Source organism: Bufo gargarizans, chromosome 2 (assembly GCF_014858855.1).
Source record: "Bufo gargarizans isolate SCDJY-AF-19 chromosome 2, ASM1485885v1, whole genome shotgun sequence".
Classification (NCBI taxonomy): Eukaryota; Metazoa; Chordata; class Amphibia; order Anura; family Bufonidae; genus Bufo; species Bufo gargarizans.
In genome coordinates, this window is record NC_058081.1 from 636,707,350 (window position 1) to 636,730,106 (window position 22,757).

General features: G+C 41.0%; 1 protein-coding gene across 1 annotated transcript in view; it reads left to right on the plus strand.

The window, feature by feature from the left end:
• The window catches only part of AJAP1 (adherens junctions associated protein 1), a 245,785-nt gene that overhangs the window by 111,888 nt on the left and 111,140 nt on the right, over positions 1-22,757 (plus strand). Inside the window, 1 exon segment of the mRNA XM_044278372.1 lies at positions 9,585-9,672. Coding sequence (XP_044134307.1) covers positions 9,585-9,672 — 88 coding nt within the window.

The following is a 22,757-nucleotide window of genomic DNA, read 5'->3' on the forward strand; positions in this document are numbered from 1 at the left end:
AAATAGGCTCTTCCTATCTCCTCCTCGTTCAGGCATATGAACTACCTCTATCCCTGCACACTTCAACACATCATCTCTGCCTCCATGTACATCATGTATGTGTTCAATAAGTCGAGTAGCTCCAATTCTACTTTCTATAGATTTTTTTGTGTTTTTTTGTGTTCCTTACCCACATAAAACCTCCCACATGGGCAGAAAATCACATATACTACAATCTGCGTCTTGCAGTATATTAAGTTTTTCACTGTATGTCCCACTCCTCCTAACGTATTTGTAGATACTTACATCTATACATGTAATTACACATAGAACAGTGTCCACATATGAAATTCCCTCTCGTTGTACATTTCCCTAACCAATTTAAATCAGTTCTTGGTAGGTAGCTCCTGGTGATGATATCCCCTATGGTTCTACTCCGTCTGAAACTAATAATGGGACTAGAGTGTGTCTTATCTTTCAAATTATCATCTCGTTCCAGCATATGCCAGTTGTTGAGAATCAAACTCCGAATTACTGGGGCCATGGGGGAATAGCCAAGTTTGAACACTGTCCTAGCGTTTTCACTGTTCCATTTTTTCCCCCCTTTTCTTCAATGTTAGTGCCTTGTTTTGCTTCTGTTTACATGCCTTGACATAAGCTCTATCTATGATATATTCAGGATATCCTCTCTGGAGAAAACTTCTCTTCAGCTCCTTACATTGCTCCTCAAACTCTATTTGGTTCCTCACTATTCTCGTCAAGTGCATAAATTGGCCATAAGGGACTGCCGTCTTAACATGGGACGGGTGAAAACTTTCATAATGTAACAATGCATTCGTGGAAGTAGGTTTTATATATACAGTGGTAAGTAGACGTTTTCTCCAGAGAGGTCATCCTGAATATATCATAGATAGAGCTTATGTGAAGGCATGTAAATAGAAGCAAAAGGCACTAACCAGTGGCGTACCGTCAATATAGGCAGACCACCCACTGGCTATGGGGCCCGTGAGGTTAGGGGGCCCGGCCAGGATGCATGGCCCCGCCCCTTTCACGACCTGAATACACGCTGCAGTAACAGTAGAGAGATAAATACCGGCAATGGCATATAATAATAGGGGCATTTGGGTCGGCAGCCCCAGGCCCAGTGTCAAACGCCCCAGTGTCATTACATATTTTCATTTTCATTTTTCACTATGCTCAGTGCTAGTGCTGCTCTGACAACAGCAGGCCGGGCCCCGTGGAAGGAGGGAGGGAGAGTGAGCAGCTCCAACGCTTCCTCCAATCAGGTGCCCAATGTGCCCGCCCCTCTGTTATGTCTTTACTGGAAGTTTGCGCCCTCAGCTAGCTAGGGTTGACACCTGGAGCATGGTAAGGTACCTGCCCTGTATTTACTTTTATCAGCAGTGATAATTGCTGTGTATCCCACATGCTGACCCTCCTCTGGGTCTTCCTGCCCTTCTCTTTGCTTGTTAACCCCAGCACTGCCTTCACTATTCCTAGGCTGTGTGAGAGGGCAGAAGGAAGCAGCAGCAGAAGCGCTCTGCATGATGGAGCAGAGGAGAGAGGAGATGACAGCAGGGTGACTGTACTTAGAGCTGTTAGGGTCAGGGTCAGACAGGAAGCCTCAGCTCTGCTCACTGTAGTGCATATATATTCTTTCATATGGGACCTGAGGCATGTGCTGGCTGCTCCAGATAGACTACCTCTAAGGTAAAAGGATGGGACATGACTAAAAAGGCTCAGCTCTGCTCTCTGTTAATAACAAAGGGAGAAGTTGAGCTGTGAGACAGAGATCTAATGCTATGGACCTGCAGAAGATCTGTCCCAGGGGTCACATTGACCAGTGTGGACAGTCCTGCTGCAGTAATTAACCCTATAGGCTCTCCTCTGATTTACACCTATCATAAAATAAATAAAACTTAAAGGGTAAGGCCGAGTTCATATCCCGTTTTTGCCATCCGTTTCATGTGAACATTCAGTGGCATCCTTCATCATAGAGTTTGAAAGAAAAATGTATATGTTAACGTATATGTTTTTTCTACTGGACTCTGCAGGATAGAAAAGCAATGGGTGCTGCACTTTTTTTAGCCCTTTTTTACCCCCAACATATACGTAAAAACTGATTGCAAAAACGTGATGTGAACACAGCCTAACCTTTTATTTAACCCCTCATCTACCCTGTACCCTCACTAATTAGCTTTAATAATTGTACTGTTTATTGGGAAGGGGGGGGGGGGCAATTCTGAGTTTTGCTATGGGGCCCCATGATTTCTATGTACACCCCTGGCACCAACATTAAAGAAAAGGGAAAATCAGAGGAACAGTGAAAGCGCTAGGACAGTGTTCACATTTAACTATTTCCGCATAGCAACAGTAATTTGGAGTGTGATTCTCAACAACTGGCATATGCTGGAACGAGATGATAATTTGAAAGATAAGACACACATTAGTCCCATTATTAGTTTCAGAAGGAGTAGAACCATAGGGGATGTCATCACCAGGAGGAACCTACCAAGAACTGATTTAAATTGATTAGGGAAATGTACAACGAGAGGGAATTTCATATGTGGATACTGTTTTATGTCTAATTACATGTATAGATGTAAGTATCTACAAATAGTAGGAGTGGGACATACAGTGAAACAATTCATATACTGTAAGACGCAGATTGTAGTATATGTGATTTTCTGCCCCTGTGGGAGGTTTTATGTGGGTAAGACCTTTAGACCTCTCTACGTGCGATTCAGGGAACACACAAAATCAATAGAAAGTAGAATTGGAGCTACTCGACTTATTGAACACATACATGATGTACATGGAGGCAGAGATGATGTGTTGAAGTGTGCAGGGATAGAGGTAGTTCATATGCCTGAACGAGGAGGAGATAGGAAGAGCATATTATTACAGAATGAATTCGCATGGATTATTAAAACTGATGCCACAGGTCCCCTGGGGTTAAATGACAAAAATGACTTAGCTGTGTTTGTATGAAATGGTTTTAGATTATATTGATGTTTATCTATATGTTTTTATAAGGACATCAAGTTGTAGATTGAAGTCATCACTTTACCTGTTCGATCATGACGTGGGAGTGGGAGTGATGTATATAGTACACCTCCCCGCTACGTCATGGTAGGCTTGACAAAGCACAATCAAGTGTGAAATGGCTGTTGCCTGCTGTATCTGTGTGGTGCCCTGCATCTATCGTGATTTTACTTACAATAAAGCTGCAAAAAGGAAGTTGATGGTGAGTGACGCGTTTTTTCTTCTTTCAACTATTTGAATATACAGTCCTGATCAAAAGTTTAAGACCACTTGAAAAATGGCAAAAAAATCATATTTAGCATGGCTGGATCTTAACAAGGTTCCAAGTAGAGCTTCAACATTCAACAAGAAGAAATGGGAGTGAGACAAAACATTTTTTGAGCATTCAATTTAATGAAAACAACAAATAAACTGAAACAGGCTGTTTTTCAGCTGATCAAAAGTTTAGGACCACACCTCCAAAAAAAAAAAAAATAATTAAATCCAACTTCCCAACATGAACTCAGTAATTAGTAGCTCCGCCGTTATTGTTTATCACTTTAAAAATTGGTTTCAGCATGCTTGATGCAAGCGTTTCCATGAGGTGAGTGGGAACATTTCTCCAAGTGGGGAAGACAGCCGCACAATGGCCATCTACTGTCTGGAACTGTTGTCCATTTTTGTAAACTTCCCTTGCCATCCATCCCCAAAGGTTCTCAATTGGATTTAGATCAGGGGAGCACGCAGGATGGGCCAAAAGAGTGATGTTATTCTCCTGGAAGAAGTCCCTTGTCCTGCGAGCATTGTGTACTGTAGGGTTGTCCTGTTGAAAAACCCAGTCATTACCACACAGACGAGGGCCCTCAGTCATGAGGAATGCTCTCTGCAACATCTGGACATAGCCAGCGGCTGTTTGACGCCCCTGCACTTCCTGAAGCTCCATTGTTCCACTGAAGGAAAAAGCACCCCAACCATTATGGTGCCCCCTCCACTGTGGCGCGTAGAAAACATCTCAGGTGGGATCTGCTTGTCATTCCAGTAACGTTGGAAACCATCAGGACCATCAAAGTAAAAAATATTCTCATCAAAAATAAAAAATATTTCCACCTTTGAATGTCCCATGTTTGGTGCTCTCTTGCAAAGTCGAAACAAGCAGTTCTGTGGCGTTCAAGGAGACGAGGTCTTTGAAGACGTTTTTTGTTTTTGAAGCCCTTTAGTCTCAGATGCCATCTGATGGTTATGGGGCTGCAGTCAGCACCAGTAACGGCCTTAATTTGGGTCGAGGATCTTCCAGTGTCTTGACGGACAGCCAATTGGATCCTCTGGCTCAATGCTGATGACATTTTTTTGGGTCTTCCACTTGACTTTTGTTCCATAACCCTCAGGATCATTTAAGAAATTCCAAATGACTGTCTTACTGCGTCCCACCTCAGCAGCGATGGCGCGCTGTGAGAGACCCTGCCTATGCAGTTCAACAACCCGACCACGTTCAAAAGGGGAGGTTTTTTTTTGCCTTTGCCATCACAACATGTGACTACCTGACAGAAAATGACAATGAATCCACATCTTTGCACAGATTATGGCCTTTTAAAGGCATGTGGTCGTAAAATTTGGATCAGCTGAAAAACAGCCTGTTTCAGTTTAATCGTTATTTTCAATTAGTTGAATGCTCAAAAAATGTTTTGTCTCACTCTCATTTCTTCTTTTTGCATGTTGAAGCGCTACTTGGAACCTTGTTAAGATCCAACAATGTAAAATATGATTTTTTTGCCATTTTTCAAGTGGTCCTAAACTTTTGATCAGGACTGTATGTCTACTTGGTAGAGCACCACCGAACTAACGCATGTTTATGGTGCAGGTGTGGATCCTGTTGGACATAAACCACATTAGGCAGTGCCGACTGTGTTTTTCTTTATATGGACATTTATTATAGTTGCATGAATAATACATTATATTTGTCTTTAATGAAATATTCTCTTAAAAAATATTGCATCAGCAAAAGAATTGATGGTGTTAGAAGCAGCAGGCTGGAGATAAATAGAAGTGCTTTATGTTTTATGTTTCATAAGAAATTAAGAAAATGATGAATGAAACCTAAAAGGTCAGTGCACCGCTGTTCAGTCTCCCAGCTTTGTTTCACAAAGATGCATATTTTTGTTTTATAGGAATTATTCCATCTTTTTTGGTACAAATAGAAACAAAACAAAAAAGCACTTTCTTGATCAGAGGTGCACCATTCATGAGGCGAGTTGACAACTTTATCTCAAATATCTCTGAATGTAGGGCATAGTATTTTTACATGAGGATAACTGTAATGTTTCATTAAGGCTGCTTCATCTGTAAACTAATTACTACAAAACAAATCATTACTTGAAACAGTTTCCACAATGCCAATATAGGTTTACAATGCGGGTTGCAAAGGTCATACCGTCATAATCACATACTTGCATTCTATTTAGAAGCTTTCTATTGGCAAAAAATGTTTCTCCTTTGTTTCTGACTATCGCTTTGGCTTATGGAATTTTTTTGCCATTCATGAGATGAGCCTGTGGAAATGATTTTACAGATAGAGAAACCAGAGTCAGTGTTCCCAGAGATGTATTATTAGAATTGTGAACATAAGAACATTTCCATAAGATCATGTCAGTGATGAGGCGGCTCATAATAGCGTATGACACTAGAAAAGAAAATGAAATATGCCAACCTATGTTCATCTACTGTACTTACCCCGGCAGTCGATAGATGAGCCAATAAATGAGAAAAAAGAGACAGAAAGAGGCTTGAGAGTCAATTTGTGGAGGAGCTATTCCAGGCTTTCAGCATCATCTGTGAATTGATGCCTTTTAAATTGTAAAGTAGAATCTACAAAGTGTTTGGGGCACTTTTCATCTTTGCGGAATTCTCCTCCGCAATTGGATTACATCTATGGATTTGCATATCATAGAAGATCTATTTGTTGGAGATTTATTTCTTAATATTAAAGAAATATATTTCAGGACCAGAATGGGTCCTGTAAGCTTTGTATGTAACTGGGATGCATTCAATAACGTAGACCTGTCTTAAATGTCTATGTTATCATGCTTAAAGGGACTGTCTCAAGGAGGAAATGTAATTTTAGAAGAGAAATAAAGTGTTTATTGTTGTTCTATGTGATGTAGATATTTTTTGAATGTTAAAAATGTGAATTAATAATCATAGATTAGTGATAGATTAGTACAGTCTCCATGAAATGGAGGTCTACAGCAGTACAGTAGAGCAGTTATTACCCCCCCCCCCCCCCCATTGATAATGAGATGACTCTGCTCCTGCTGTCCAACTCTATAAAGTAAAGCTGAGTAAGCTGTATAAAACAAGAAGCATCAGTTTACTGTGTGTACTCTAGTGTGAAAACTAGAATATTTAAAGATTATTTTTATGGCTAGTAACATAAAAAACAAATATTAAATAAATGATGTAATTTTCTGATCATACATTCTGCTTACAGAACCAGTCATAGTCTGCTCACATTTTAATAGGCAGTTTTGGTAATGGTATTTAAATTATTGGGAACATTACATGCTTTTATTATATAATTGAATGCAGCAGTTTACACCAATTAGTTAAATAGAGTAGAGATATTTTATTGCTTTGTAAAATGTTCACATTTCTAAAAGACAAAGTTGCCACTAGTGGGAGCTAAAGAGTTTTACAGCCAGCATTGATTTTAATGGAGGTTGTGTGATTATGTCTTCAGTCTGCTTCCCCTAGATAATTGTGCTGCAGAAATGTATGCATTTCACTAATACCTATATTCAGAGATTTAACCTCTATAAATGATGAAAGAACTATATTCAATGACCCTATCACAATATTAATTAAGGTAATCAGTAGTGCTGAGCACAAATATTCGAATAGCAAATTTTTATTGTGAATATTGCCACTTCGAGAATTTGCGAATATATAGAATATAAAGCTATATATTCGTTATATCGAATATTCAGCTTTTTTTTTTCCATCTGAACACATGATTCCTTGTGGGTCAATGGGAAAGGAAGCAATGTCAAGTTCACAACAATACTTAGAGCACCAATGAGTAATCTGTAGTCAGACCTGCTAAAATGTGAAGTTGCACGTAGTGCGAAAAAATATTCTAATCACTGCCAATTAGCGCAATCGCAAATATATTGGAGCACTTGACTCTATCTGCATATAAAGCTATTGTAATGTTCTGCCGTGCCGACCGTTTTCTCCAGTCTCAGGAGAAACTCATTAAACTTCTAGCAGTTTGAAAAATGTAGCCAAAGTGACCAACATCTGTATTTCACAGTACACGATTTTTATATTGCAAATTTTTCGCATTCAATAAAATAATCTCAAATTCGCGAATATATGACAAATATTCTACAAAATATTTGAGAAATATCGCAAATTTGAATATAGCCCCTGCCGCTCATCACAAGTAATCAGTAGAAATCGGGGCATTCATTATGTATATTATAAAATAAATGTCAATATATAGTTAAACACTTCCAGTGTAGTAGCTACATGAATAGCAATGACTTCTAGATTTTCCACTTTAGGGTACAGCAGTGGTATAAATGGCATGTAAAATATAAGAAAAAGAACTGTCTCGCACATCCTCAATACTATGCTTTTATCTAACTGCTTCTCAGCATAATTAACATCGCTTCTCAGCGCAATATGTCGTATACCTACCCCTATGCTGCATGCTGTACATGAGGCATTAGTATACAATTTGATCAAAAAGCATAGGCCCACTCACTGCAACAAGGTTGCCTCTTTGAATGGGACCCTATTCTAAATTTGGCGCAGCACTGCATGGCGACCACCGACACCACAGCAACGCCCCAGCAGGCAGCGGGACCCAGCAGTCAAACATCGCCCCTGATGTCCGGCAAAGCCACCCTGGCACTGGGATCCACCAACTCACCAGGACAGCACCAAAGCAACAATGGCCGCTGTGCGGTACTGCACCATGTAAAAAGGTGTGGAAGTCACCCCATCACATACTCTCAGGAACTCCAACTGAGAGGTAGGAATTTATACCCTTATGCAGACTCCTCCTAATTATAAGCACCTGGGTCGCATGGGGAGGAGATCGATTTTCTGCCAAGATTTCTATTGTATAATAATGCAGTTTGTATTGCAAAATCTGGTAACATATCTTCTTTATATATATGGAATTTTGAGGGATGAGGCAAATAACTGATAACAGTATGTACATGTGCAGAACATTGAACCGCTCACATTACATAGGGTAAGACGTTTGCAGTTTACAATAAAGGTCAATATTTAGGGTAAGTTCACATCTGCGCTATGAAATCCGGTAGGCTGTTGCAGCAGAGAACAGTCTTCTGAATTCCACCATATCGGACATTGCCGTTTTCTTCCGTTCACTGCCAGATCCCCATTGATCATAATGGGATCCTGCGGTTATATGACTGCTTTATGGCATAAATGCTGGGTTTCAGCCAGACAAATACCGCTGTGGTTTTTGTCTGGCAGATAGCCAGCATGCATGTCAAAACAGGCTACCGTACACGCCTGCTTGATATCCAAACGCTACTGTGAACTGTAGTACAATGCAGACTTCCCACAAAGCAGACTTAAATGATGCAGCAACCTTTGAAGCCCCAGTCCCCAAAATAATAACTACATAAGACCTTAAGACTCAGTAAATCTTAATACAATAATCCAGTATTGTATAATAGTTGTTGAAAAAACACATTAAAAGAAAAGGATAAAAAAGCAGATCTGAACATTTTATATTTGTCATTTTACCTGCTTACTGTTCATCTAGAATACCAATATCAATCGAGCACCAGATGTCAGAGTAAAGGAATTTTTATTGTGCACTCCTTATCTTATGCCGTAGGGTCTATTCACACGTTCGTACCTCTGTAGAACTGCCTATTCTTGGCCGCAATTGCGGACAAGTATAGGACATGTTCTATGTTTTTCCGGAAGTTCGGGGGCCGTCCGCATCCAATCCTGCCCCATAGAGAATGAACGGGTCTGCACCCATTCCGAAATTTGCGGAACGGATCCGGACCCATTCTACGGACGTGTGAATGGACCCTTATTCAACAACCTTTATTTGCATTATTTAGGAAACTGGTCTCAATCCTGTCCATCTCCAACTTTGTAAAGTTATAACTCCCATCATGAAACAACTGGTTCTAGCGTGTCAAGAGCTGAAAAGCCACAGTTGGCAGATCTATAATCTAGTTGTCATGGAAGCTCTTGGGTCTTGCTGTAGAAGTTGATGGTTGACTCCATTGTCAATAGAAGTTGTATTCCCCAACAGTCCTAAGGGCAGCACCTTCTATGATATAAACAGATTTCTGCCAATGTAGAGGGCTTTTCCAATGCAATATATTGTATACTATTACCGTGTAATAGGTTTCCCAAGGAACCAATACACTGCCAGCCCCATCAATATTAGGTGATCCTATTGGTGCATTGATAGAGCTTTTCCACATCTTATATGCATTTCCCAGTACTTCATTACTTGTTATTGACTTGGATTTTGCGCTCATATATCACATGGCTTTTGCTTCTGTCTCTGCTTCTCTGTACAGGTCTCGCAGTACACCAGATAATTACCATCACTGTCTCCCTAATCATGGTCATTGCAGCCTTGATAACAACACTCGTTTTGAAAAATTGGTAAGGATAACTTCTACTCATTTTCCACTCAATGTTATGGAAGTGAATACAAGAAAGCATGTATTAGACGTATAATGTATATGGTACAGTGGGGTTTAGCCTGGTGCATCACCTACATGATCTCAGAGGACGCACTTGGCCTTCCGAAGCTTCAGATCAGCATTGGAGAGGCATGACTATAATGGGTTGCTGATCTTTCATAATGATTGTATTTTGATGATGTATTTCCCGATGTTTACCTGCATTATGCCCAAGTGTATTACATTCAGGTCTGACATTAGAATATTTCGGAGACACTCAGGAAATACTTCTGCTTATGGTTGTACAGTAAAATGAAATGAAGATAAAATGTGATGCCAGATATATGGAATTTTCTGTTGTAGTATTGATTTAGTATTGATTGTTGGTAAATGGTTGTATTCCCAATAATTTCTTAGTATTATGCCTCATACTATTTTTCTATTATTACTCCTGGACATTGTGGGAGTTTAGCTCTATCTCCAGGGTCTCAGTCACAGAATTCTCGCTGACAACCGTGTTGATTGTCCAAACAGTGCTTTTATATTTGATACCAGCACCAACAAACACAGTACAAAATGAAAACCTGACCGTCTGGGCTCTACCTAAACATATAACATAAATCTCTGACTCACCTATACAGAGCGCAGTTCACACACTGTCTCTGGTGCTGCTTTCTCAGCCAGTAGTCCACCAGCCCCAAGGCTGTAGCATGGTCAGTCCAGACTATCTACCAGCCTCATGGTCTCTCAGCCTTGTTCAGCTGAGACCACACTCACAGAGCCCCCAGCAGGACTGGGTTTCACAAAAACTCTCTTCTTCCCCAGACTGGCAGACGCACCCAAGTCCAGCAACAGGATTTAATACTATCCCTGGACATGGGCATATTCCAAAATCCCGGACTGGATCATGGGGAACAGGCACCCACCGAACACATTGCCTGTTCCCATTAAAAGCCCACCCTGGACTAGCTGGAGCCAGCTAAGCTAAGTAGCTTGGTGTCCACCAACTAGCTTAATGGCCACCTATATCTAGGGCCTTTACTCCACCAAGGCCGGGCCCCTTGGTGACACACTCCTGGTGCAAACAACACCCCTTTTCCATGCTTCCCCGGGATTTACTGCACCCATCACTATTTACATTGCCACAACATGCATTAATTAATTGATAACTGGATGTTACCATTACCCTTTTTCAATAAAGTGAGTTTGAAACTTTGTAGTCAATGATAATTAGACTGCGCAGGGACACACCCTGTTGGCAGGGGGACTATTATTGCCCAATTTTCAGTTAATTCACACAATTACAGGAGGAATTTTTGACTAAGGACACAATGACAACACATCTATGATTAGAGATGAGCAAATTGAGTCTATAGAATCCGAATTTCAGATGAATTGTGCAAAATAGAGAAAGAGAAAGAGAGGGATTGACATTGACAATGTCGTCCTTGAAGCATTGGAAGGTCAATTTGGTCAAATCAGACCTAAATAAAATTTACAGAACTTCACTCATCTCTATGACCATAATTCTTATTCCATGGAAGATAAATGTACATTACCTTTACTAAAACAGACAGGAGAGGTTGTTTATTTTGCAATAGCAGACAAATATTTGGCATACATAACTTGACGTGTGGTCTACTTGATAGAAAGAGTCTAAAGCCTGTACTACACCAGCCGATTGAGCAAACCATTGTCAGAAAGAAAGCATTACCTCCCAGCAATTATCTGCTAGCTAGCGGAGGAGACCGCTGCTATTACATGCTGCAATCTCCCCGCAGCATGGGGAGGAGCAATCACTATGCCATCACTCATCCCCATGCTCTATAGTGGTTTGCCGGTGGCAGATCATAATTATATAACATGGGCTATCGGTTGTAGTATTACACTGCAAGAAGATTGCTTTTGAGCGTTCAAACAGGCACTCATTAGCGTTCATCTTCCGAAAAATTGACCAGTGTAATACAGCCTTAATGCATCACACAATCTGTGCCTGAAAGATCCCAAAATGTAAATCTGGTACTGTACATAATGGCATGTTGCTATAATCAATGAAGGTCCAATTTCTGGCACTTTAGCCGTTCCTGAGAACCAAGTAGAATAAGTCACTTTGAAAGAACCATGGCACAGCTTGGATCTTGTGCAGGGAACCACAAAACATCTCCATTTAAGTGAGGATTGGTAGTTTTCCCAGCAGTCTGACCCAATGAGCAGCGAGTGACTGCTTTTCCTAGTGAGGTGCCCTAATATGCCCCTCTTCTGATGAGTGATAAATCCCTTTCTCGATATGGCATTCAACATGACCAGCAATTTGCATCTCCTCTAAAATGATATACAGTAATTCATGTGCACATTCAGATACATCTGGGATTTAATTTTCTCCAATCCATTTCTTTTTCTTCCTTTTTACGCATCCTTAAATAAGCTCTTTGATTTTGCTAAAATACTGTAGGGAAAAATAAATTATCGTTTTCCTCCACAGTGTTCTCGAAGACTACCTGTGGAGCTTTTTATTGGAAATTGCAGTATTTTTACAAACATGAATAAACATAACGTTACAGTAATTATAGGCCGCAGTTTGCTCATAATGTCTGGATAGCCTGGAGGATAAAAAAAAAATGTAGAAGTTAATATAGCATTACTTGAGAACAAAAAAAGTTTTTTTTCAACTGAGTTTTCAAGAATAAAAAAAATATAGAATAAAAAAAGATGTAAAGATTTCCTTCTACATACTGTTTAATGATAGAATGTAGACTCGCTGTGTGCAGGCTCAGGCTGTAGTCATGGGTCACTCCCTTTAATGTACCCCATCTTCTGGACGTTACTACTGTTGCTGCCTTCTTGAGAGCATTTTATAAGAACACTTATTGCAGTATAAGGCCTCTTTCACACTACCGTATGGCCATTTCAGTGTTTTGCTGTCCTTTTTTCACGGATCCGTTGCTCCGTTTTTTTGCTTCCGTTGTGTTTCCGTTTCCGTTCCGTTGTTCCGTTCCATTTTTCTGTATGGCATATACAGTATACAGTAATTACATAGAAAAAATTACGGAGGCATTTCCGTATGTGTTCTGTTTTTTTTGCGGACCCATTGACTTGAATGGAGCCACGGAACGTGATTTGCGGGCAATAATAGGACATGTTCTATCTTTTAACAGAACGAAAATACGGAAAAAGAATGCATACGGAGTACATTCAGTTTTTTTTGCGGAACCATTGAAATGAATGGTTCCGTATACTGACTGTATACGGAACGCAAAAAACGGCCCGCAAAACGGAAAAAAAAAACGGTTGTGTGAAAGAGGCCTAAAAGAGGTGCAAGAAGTTTTCTGACCGGACAAGTTACAACAAGGCATTGCTACAGTTTTGGTCCTTTGATGGCATAGCGCTAACATTCAGCCCTCCATTTCTGAGTATTGTGTACAGGGGTTCTTTGTGATACAGTTCACTTTTCTCTATCATTTTTGCTAAGAAGGAAACTTCAAATCCATTTTTTCCAGACTCTGAATCATGTTGTGTGACACAGGCCACCCACAGTACATTACAAAAGTATTCAACCCCATAAAAAGTCAACAGATTTGTGTGGGTTCTAACACAAAGCCAACAGTTTACATACTGCATGCATACACTACATAAGTGTAGGTTGATACCAGGTTGATAAATATTCCGCCTGGAATTCCTATTGCTGTGTCATACAAAAACAAATTTCTTTTAAAACTGTTTTTGATTGATGAACACCTTAACTATTGCCCATCGCCTTTGACAGCGGGCAGTGCGGGTGCCAAGTCTGCAATGAAGTCTCTTGGCCTCACTGCATTAACGCTTCTGCTCCTGCAATCTAGCAGAAACAGGTCAGGGCCTGGATTTCAGAGACTGAGGAGAATATAGAAGTGTTTGTAACTTTTTTCTGGCTTTAATCTTGCAGTCTACATATGTAGTGAATGGAGGAAGCGGCAGTATCGTAATGATCATTTCATCGCTGGGTGCCCTCCTTTCCTCCAGCACTTGTTGGATCTTAGCAGTCCCAGATCAGCTCTGCTGTTTTGACCTATAATTGGGGCTCCTATGGATGGAAATAAAAAAAAAATGATAATGTGCAGATGTCTCCCAGAGTTTTTTTTATGAACTTGTGAGAGACATATTATGTACCAAAAATATTTACATGCATAAGTAAATTATTATTTAAAAAAAAATTGCAAATAATGAGAAAAACTGAAGTTTTAGGCCCCTTTCACACGGGCGAGATTTCCGCGCGGGTGCGATGCGTGAGTTGAACGCATTGCACCCGCACTGAATCCTGACCCATTCATTTCTATGGGGCTGTTCACATGAGCGGTGATTTTCACGCAACACTTATGCGTTGCGTGAAAATCGCAGCATGTTCTATATTCTGCGTTTTTCACGTAACGCAGGTCCCATAGAAATGAATGGGGTTGCGTGAAAATCGCAAGCATCCGCAAGCAAGTGCGGATGCGGTGCGATTTTCACGCATGGTTGCTAGGTGACAATCTATTCACTGTATTATTTTCCCTTATAACATGGTTATAAGGGAAAATAATAGCATTCTGAATACAGAATGCTTAGTATAATAGTGCTGGGAGGGTTAAAAAAAAAAAAAAAGTTAACTCACCTTATCCCCATGATCGCCTAGTTCCCGGTCGGTCTCTTCTTTAGCTGTGACTAAAGGACCTGTGGTGATGTCAGATCACATGCTCCATCACCATGGTGATGGACCATGTGATTGGAGCATGTGATCTGACATCACCAAAGGTCATTCAGCCCAAGCCCACAGCTAAAGAAGAGACCGACCGGGAACTACACGATCATGGGGATAAGGTGAGTTAACGTTTTTATTTTTTTTTAACCCTTCCAGCGCTATTATACTAAGCATTCTGTATTCAGAATGCTATTATTTTCCCTTATAACCATGTTATAAGGGAAAATAATAGAATCTTCAGAACATCAATCCCAAGCCCGAACTTCTTTGAAGAAGTTCGGGTTTGGGTACCAAACATGCGCGATTTTTCTCACGCGAGTGCAAAACGCATTACAATGTTTTGCACTCGCGCGGAAAAATCGCGGGTGTTTCCGCAACGCACCCGCACATTTTTCCGCAACGCCCGTGTGAAACCAGCCTAAAGGCTATGGTCATTTCTGGAAACAATTTTATTTATTTTATTCTTGCTATTATTTTATCAAGCATGCAGCATTGCCAGGGTTAAACCCTTCTTTGCTTCTGTGCTTAGCTGCAGGCTGTTTCATATGTGTTAATCAGCTTCTGCAATATTTACCATGCTGTTGTCTCAATCATTGCCTTAGTGCCTAGGTGCTAAACTAAGCATGTACCAAGTCTGTGCCCAGTCAAGTGTGGTGCAGTTCCTGATGTAATCCTGCCTGTTTTTTTGCCACATCAAGTCAAGTCTTGTTTGTACTAGTGCAGTTACTGATGTCAGCCTGCCTGGTCTTTTGCCACTCCAAGTCAAGCCGGATTGCCAGCATCTGCTACTTTGCTTGTTGAGTGTGACTATCCTGTGTTGCAAGTATGACATACTTGCTATGTTGTTTTGCCACATCCTTTGTTAAGCATTGACTCTGCTGTCCCATGTGTCAAGTCGGCTATCCTTTGTTGCTAATACAAAGTCATCTCAATATGCAGACATTGCTCACCTGAGCCATCTTGTTTCCTCATCCTTTACTGGGTGTGGGGCTTTTTTTGTGAAGCTGGGTTTTATGTCAGTATATCCTGTATAGCCTATAGAGTTCCTTTTCTTAGTAGAGTACCAAAGGTTTGCTGTTGTACTCTACCTTGTTATTGATTCACTTTGCCGGTAAGTACAGCATTGTTCACACTGCATTTTTTTCAGAGACAATTCAATTTATACTTTTATCTGCAGCTATTGAAGTGATGGACACAGATCATAGCAGGTGCTGATTACTGCAGCAGGAGTAATAAGCACAGCCAGGAAAAGGAAGCAAACAAGTAGAATCAGGTCAGAGCCAGTGGTCAGAGACGGAGGAAACAATCAGTGGTCAGGAGCCATGGGATCAATCTATAGTAAAATGTAGCTGGTGAAGGGAGCAAGACAATGAGCAAGCAAGTGAAGGTCACCCACTAGTAAATTATCCAAATAATACATGAATCTCTTGCTGCGCAGAAGTAAACAACAGACAAGCAACAGGAAACAGGAAGAGCAGGAAGCTGGAGCGTTATAAAGGATGATAATGGCATAATTGCCAACAGATGTCACATTGCCAAGACATCTTCACAGCTTTACTTTACAGACTTCTAAATGGGAAAACTGGCTGCTGAACTTGTCACACAATACATTTTCTTTACAGTGTGAAGACCACTTTTCTCTCAACCTAAACATAAATAAATAGTAATAACATAATACTAAAGATATGAAATATTCAAAATTATCATCATTACTAGTGTTGGGCACGAATATTCGAAAAGCTAATTTTTATATCGAATAACTTAGAGAATTTGTGAATATTTAGAATATAGTGCTATATATTTGTTATATTGAATATTCATCATTTTTTCCATCTGAACACATGATTCCTTCCTGTTTCTTGCTTGTGGGCCAATGAGTCATTGGCCCATAAACAACTTAAGCAGGGAGGAATCATGAGTTAGATGGAAAAAAAAAAAGACAAATATTCTGAAAAACAAATATATAGCACTATATTGAATATAGTGCTATACTGTATATTCATTTTTTAGAATATTCATAATCTTTTTGCATCTGTAGTCATGATTCCTCCCTGCTTAAGTTGCTTGTGGGACAATGACTCATTGGCCCAGAATTAAGAAAAGAAGCAGGGAGGAATCATGTGTTCAGATAAAAAAAATGATGAATATTCTAAAAACAAATATATAGCACTATATTCTATATTGCTATATATTCGTTTTTGACCCACGCCTGTATTGATTGCGTAATATTCGCATATTACGCGATCATTACCTTGCCGATTTTTTTGTAAAAAATAAAAAGTTGAATATAACGAATATTTGAATTAACAAATATTCTACGAATATTCTACAAAATATCAGCGAAATATCACAAATTCAAATATGACCCCTGCCGCTCATCACTAATCACTACTATCATACTGTACATTTGTCCCAGTTACAATGCTATACAAATAACTCAACATCCATCAAAAGCATGCACACATAAAATATAACTTTATTGTTGATGTTAATTATAGTACTAAATATATACTAATAGTTATGATTATTATTAGTAGTAATATTAGTGAAGGTGGTAGTGATATTATTGTGCTTTTTAAATATACATTTTTTATTGTAGTATTTTTATTAGTAGAACTAGTAATAATATTAGTACTGTAAGAATTTATCAGGCAATGCATCACCAATTTATTTTTATTAATTAAATAAAATTCCTTGTTTTTAAACTGTTATTTCTGTACTGTTTTATTTTTATTATTTTTTATTATGGGGCATCCATTTTACCTGCCATGTTGTTAACAGTATTTTAAGATATGCAGACACATGGACCATAAGCACAAGGGATCAGTGGTGGTCAGTTTGCAGTGTTCGCCAGCAAACACATGCGGGCTGCCATCTTTAGTAAGGTAGACTCACCCGTCCGGCAATGCACAGGTAAGCCCTTTACCTGTGCCTGTGCTGGGAGCCGGTCTGAAATCAAATGCAGTTAGCGGGAGCAGGCAGTTCCGAGAACAGCCACCGGGGGCCTTCATCGGGCTGTTCACGGAACTGCCTGCTCCCGGTGACTGCATTTGATTTCAGACCTGCTCCCGACACAGGTAAGGGCTTACCTGCGCATCGCAGGATGGGTGAGTCTACCTTACTAAAGATGGCAGCCGCATGTGTTCGCTGGCGAACACTGTGAACTGACCATCACTGCAAGGGATAGGAGATGACTCGTTAATGTTTGTGCAAGAGTTTTGCAGATATGCTTTATGACCTGTAAAAAGGCCATTGTAAGGGGTGGGGGAGTATATGTTATGGACTGTGCCAACCAACTGGTTTGACTTTAGGGTAGTCCTGAGGGCATTGGCAGTCCCTAGGTTTTCATCTATCACCCCTTCAACATCAGGCCACTACCTTTTGGAATAGTCCTAGTGTGGTTGGCTGCTGACCCACATGGGCCAGAAACACCAGTACAAAACACTTGTGTAGTGTCCCACTAGGTAAAGGTGGGCACTACACAAAAGGGGTTAATGTGTTTTATTGCATTGAATGTCATGTGCATGTATTTCCCTGTGTTAACTGGGTGTCAGGCCTGTCAGGGTGCAGTTTAGCCTCCCGGGCGTTAGAGGGAGCTAGAGAGCCCTAGTTATATATAGGAAGGCCCAGACAGGGGAGTGAGTAGTGTATTCCAGGGGACTAGAGGAGTCACCTCGTCAGCCTGAAGCTCCTGAGACTAAGGATAGCTCAGTTGAGATACCCCAGTGGTAGGACAGCACCTCCTGGGAGAAACCTGCAGCCACCTTGTCACATCAAGCAGTGAGACAGCCAGGAAACAAAGGTACTGTAACCTTAAGCAAGTGCCAATACTGGAGGAAGGAATTTATACCAAGGATTTAAGCCATCAATTAGGCATCCGGGCCTTGGGATCCAGCCAGCTAGAATAGCTGTGGGGATAGAGCAGCACTGCACTGCAAAGTATTAACTATATATACCCTCCAAGTATCTTGCGAGATTGAAACCTGCTGTATCATAAACCTGCTGTGCATATGGAACTGTAAAGGACTGCATTAACATCTTCTGTAACTGCATGTATAAAGTTGGACTGTTTTCACCAAGTAAAACAACGTTTGGTTCAACAACTGCGTACTCGTTTAATCCTCCTGCAAACCGTTGTGCCACCAATACAGGCACTGGCGTCACGATCCTTAAAGGGACCTTGCCTCAGGCACTCTAAACACCTGCAACAACCAGGGCACCTCACCCAACATCAGGCCAGGTCTCTACACCCAGAGTGTGCCCCAGAGGAACTAGTGTCTGCCTCTCATTCACTGCTGCATGCCTGCCCAGGGTCCTCCAAAAAGTGAGTAAACCCTCGATTGCTCATACCGTGAACTCACTGTCGCTATGCTCTGCAGGTCTGGCGTGCTGCACTTGTAGTCAGAAAACAAGCAAAGGTCAGGGCGGGCAGAAAAGGGGCAGAATTGGTAGACAAGCAGATTTTAGTACACGGACAGACAAACAGGAACAGGCTAGATAATCTAAAGCTCAGGCACCCTCTCACTGGGGTGGGGAAAGTGCCTTATAGAACTTGAGACAGCAAAACTTAGGCTGGGGAGAAATTAGAATGTGCAAATTCTAACCCTTTAAGAGCTAACAAGTGGCTGCTCACCCTACAGGCTGGGAGAATAGACTGGGCAACGAAGAGCAGTCTGCAGGCCCCGTGTGGCCTCCTTAAGGAGGTGCAGCAGGTCCAGGCTGCGGGAAGGGAGTGGTGAGGAAGGCAATTCCCATGCCCACCAGGACAATAGATAAGCTGTGACTATCGCCTATTTTGAATAATATATACTGTGTTATCTGTGCAGAGTCTTAGTGGCCAGAATGAAAAATGCAGTATTCATCAGTACATCTCTAAAAGTTCTTGTATTTTTAACATTAAAAACTTGATTTAAACTTTATTTTCTGATAACACATTCCGATGTTGGAAGTAGTATTTGTAGCAGAAGAATGGCAATTACAAATATTATTAAAAAATATTTTATTAGTAGTAGCATTGGAAATAGTAATAATACTATCAGTAGGATTTGTGGTAGACGTACTGTACCAGAATTAGGGTATATTCACATGACAGTATGTACTTTGCAGTTCACAAAATGTGGATCCTCAAAATACAGATACTGTCCGAGTAACGTCCCCATTTTTTGTGGATCCGTTGACTTCAATGGGTCCATGTTTCGCATTTGTGGCCAAGAATCGGGTATGTTATATATTTTGCAGAACGGACATATGGATGCGGAAAGCACACAGAAGACATCTGTGATACATCATTGCTGAGGGTTTAATGATATCAGTGATATATGATTAAAAAAGATGTGATAGATCAGGGATCAGCAACCTTCGGCACTCCAGCTGTTGTGAAACTACAACTCCCAGCATGCTCCTTTCAATTCTGTGGGAGGTCAGAGAACAACCAAGCAAGTGTGCATGATGGGAGATGTAGTTTCACCTGGAGTGCCAGAGGTTGCTGATCACTGTGATAGATCATAGATAAGGGTGTGATAAACGCCAAAAAGAATTCTTCCAGCACTAAAGAACATATATTTATCTGTTTTAAACATGGAAGCTTCTGGCTGGACTCTTATTTTTTAATGATTTGACAATAAAATTCGGACTTTTTATCTAGTGCTGGAAGAATTTTATGGGAGTTCACATTGGTACCTGTTCCAGCCCAGAATTTTTCCTCCCTGCACAGATGTCTTGTGTGTTATATCACCTGGAATATCATAGATAAGGGTGTAATAAAGTCAGTGATATATTATTTATAAAGGTGTGGTAAAGTCAGTAATATATCATTGAAAATGTGGTGATAAAGTCAAGACACATCATTAATGGAAGTATAATGAAGTAAGGGATATATCATTATATATAGAGTTATACTATCAGTGATACATCATATATACATGATTATAATAAGGGGGTGATCATGTTACTGATTATAATTAATAAGAAGGATGATAATATTAATGATATACCATTGATAAGGGGGGAATAATATTAGTTCTATACCATTGATAAGGGGGGAATAATATTAGTGATATATAATTGATAAGGGGGTGATAATATCAGTGAAATATCATTAATAATGGGGCCTATAATATTAGTGAAATATAATTAATAAGGAGGTGATAAATCATAAATAAGACTGTAATAAAGTCAGTGATACATCATTGACAAGGTTGTGATAAAGGCAGTGATATATAATTGATAGTGATGAGCGTCAGGGGCAATATTCAAATTCATGATATTTTGCGAATAGAATATTCGCATATATTCCCAAATTTGAGATTATTTTCTTGATCTCGAAAAATCGGCAATGTAATATTTGCGTAATGCACGCGAAGTACAGACGTGGGTCACTATATACCGTATTTTTCGCTTTATAAGACGCACTTTTTTCCCCCCAAAAGTGGGGGGAAAATGGCCGTGCGTCTTATAAAGCGAATACTTCGCTGGCCGCTATGCTGCACAGCGCGGCCAGCGAAGTATCAGTGACAGTGTGGAGGGAGGAGGCGGGGCCCGGTGCAATGACTCTACTCTAATACACCGGGCCCCGCAACTGTTAAACATTCAATCTGATCTATATCTAATAGTATATGCTCTGTACGGCTCTTACTGTAGTATCGTAAGTATAGCGCAGACCGGCATCTCCCTCGGTCATGCGCCGCTTGCCGCACCTCCTTCCTCATGCGCCGTCTGCTCCAGCTCCCTCTGTCATGCGCCGCCTGCCCCAGCTCCCTCTGTCATGCGCCGCCTGCCTGTTCATTCATAAAGTGAGATAAGCAGGCAGGCGGCGCATGAGGAGGGAGCTGGGGCAGGCGGCACATGACAGAGGGAGCTGGAGCAGACGGCGCATGAGGAGGGAGCTGCGGCAGGTGGCGCATGACCGATGGAGATGCCGGTCTGCGCTATACTTACGGTACTACAGTAAGAGCCGTACAGAGCATATACTATTAGATATAGATCAGATTGAATGTTTAACAGTTGCGGGGCCCGGTGTATTAGAGTAGAATCACTGCACCGGGCCCCGCCATGAGTGTCTCCGCCTCCTCCCTCCACACTGATGCATCTGATGGGGGATCTGTAGATGACACTTAGGGGGATCTGTGGATGACATAAGTGTCATCCACAGAGCCCCATAAGTGTTATCCACAGATCCCCCATCAGTGTCATGCACAGATCCCCCCTCCGTGTCATGCACAGATCCCCCCTCAGTGTAATGCACAGATCCCCCCTCAGTGTAATGCAAAGATCCCCCATAACAGTGCGTCATCCACAGATCCCCCATAGCAGTGCGTCATCCACAGATCCCCCCATAACAGTGCGTCATCCACAGATCCCCCATATTAGTGCGTCATCCACAGATCCCCCATAACAGTGCGTCATCCACAGATCCCCCATAACAGTGCGTCATCCACAGATCCCCCATAACAGTGTCATCCACAGATCCCCATAACAGTGTCATCCACAGATCCCCATAACAGTGCGTCATCCCCAGATCCCCATAACAGTGCGTCATCCACAGATCCCCCATAACAGTGTCATCCACAGATCCCCATAACAGTGTCATCCACAGATCCCCATAACAGTGTCTCATCCCCAGATCCCCATAACAGTACATCATCCACAGACCACCTTTAGTTCAAAAGCTACCAAAAGCACACCTTTTGGTTCAAAATATTTTTTTCTTATTTTCCTCCTCAAAAACCTAGGTGCGTCTTATCATCAAGTGCGTCTTATAAAGCGAAAAATACGGTAGCTACATTTTTCAAGCTGCTAGAAGTTTCCTGAGACTGGAGAAATTGGTTGGCACGGCAGAACATTACGATAGCTTTATATGCAGATAGAGTGATCCAATACAGCACTAATGATGTTAATATTTTGGCGCAATACGTGCAACTTCACATTTTAACAGGTCTGCCTACTTATTAGTGATTGGTGCACTAAGTATTGTTGTGAACTTGTGACATCACAGCACTATGTCTGTAGCATGTATGTATGGACAGCAGAATCAGCTACACTATATCAGGATATAATCTACACTGACTATCTCCCACTAACTATCTGTATTATATATATGAGCTATCTAACTATCTAATGTAATGACACAGCAAAGCACAGAGCTAAGCAATGACACTGCTGTCTCTGTCGGAACTGCAAAATACTGCATACAAGGGCTGCTGGGGAGGTTCTTATATAGTAAGGGGTAGGCAGCTTTCCTATTGGTTGCTAGGGATGTTGCTAAGCTCAGACAAAGACATTGCAGCCTTCTCATTGGCCCACAAGCAGAAAGGGATGTTAGCGATGAAAAAAAATCAAGAATATTCGAAATT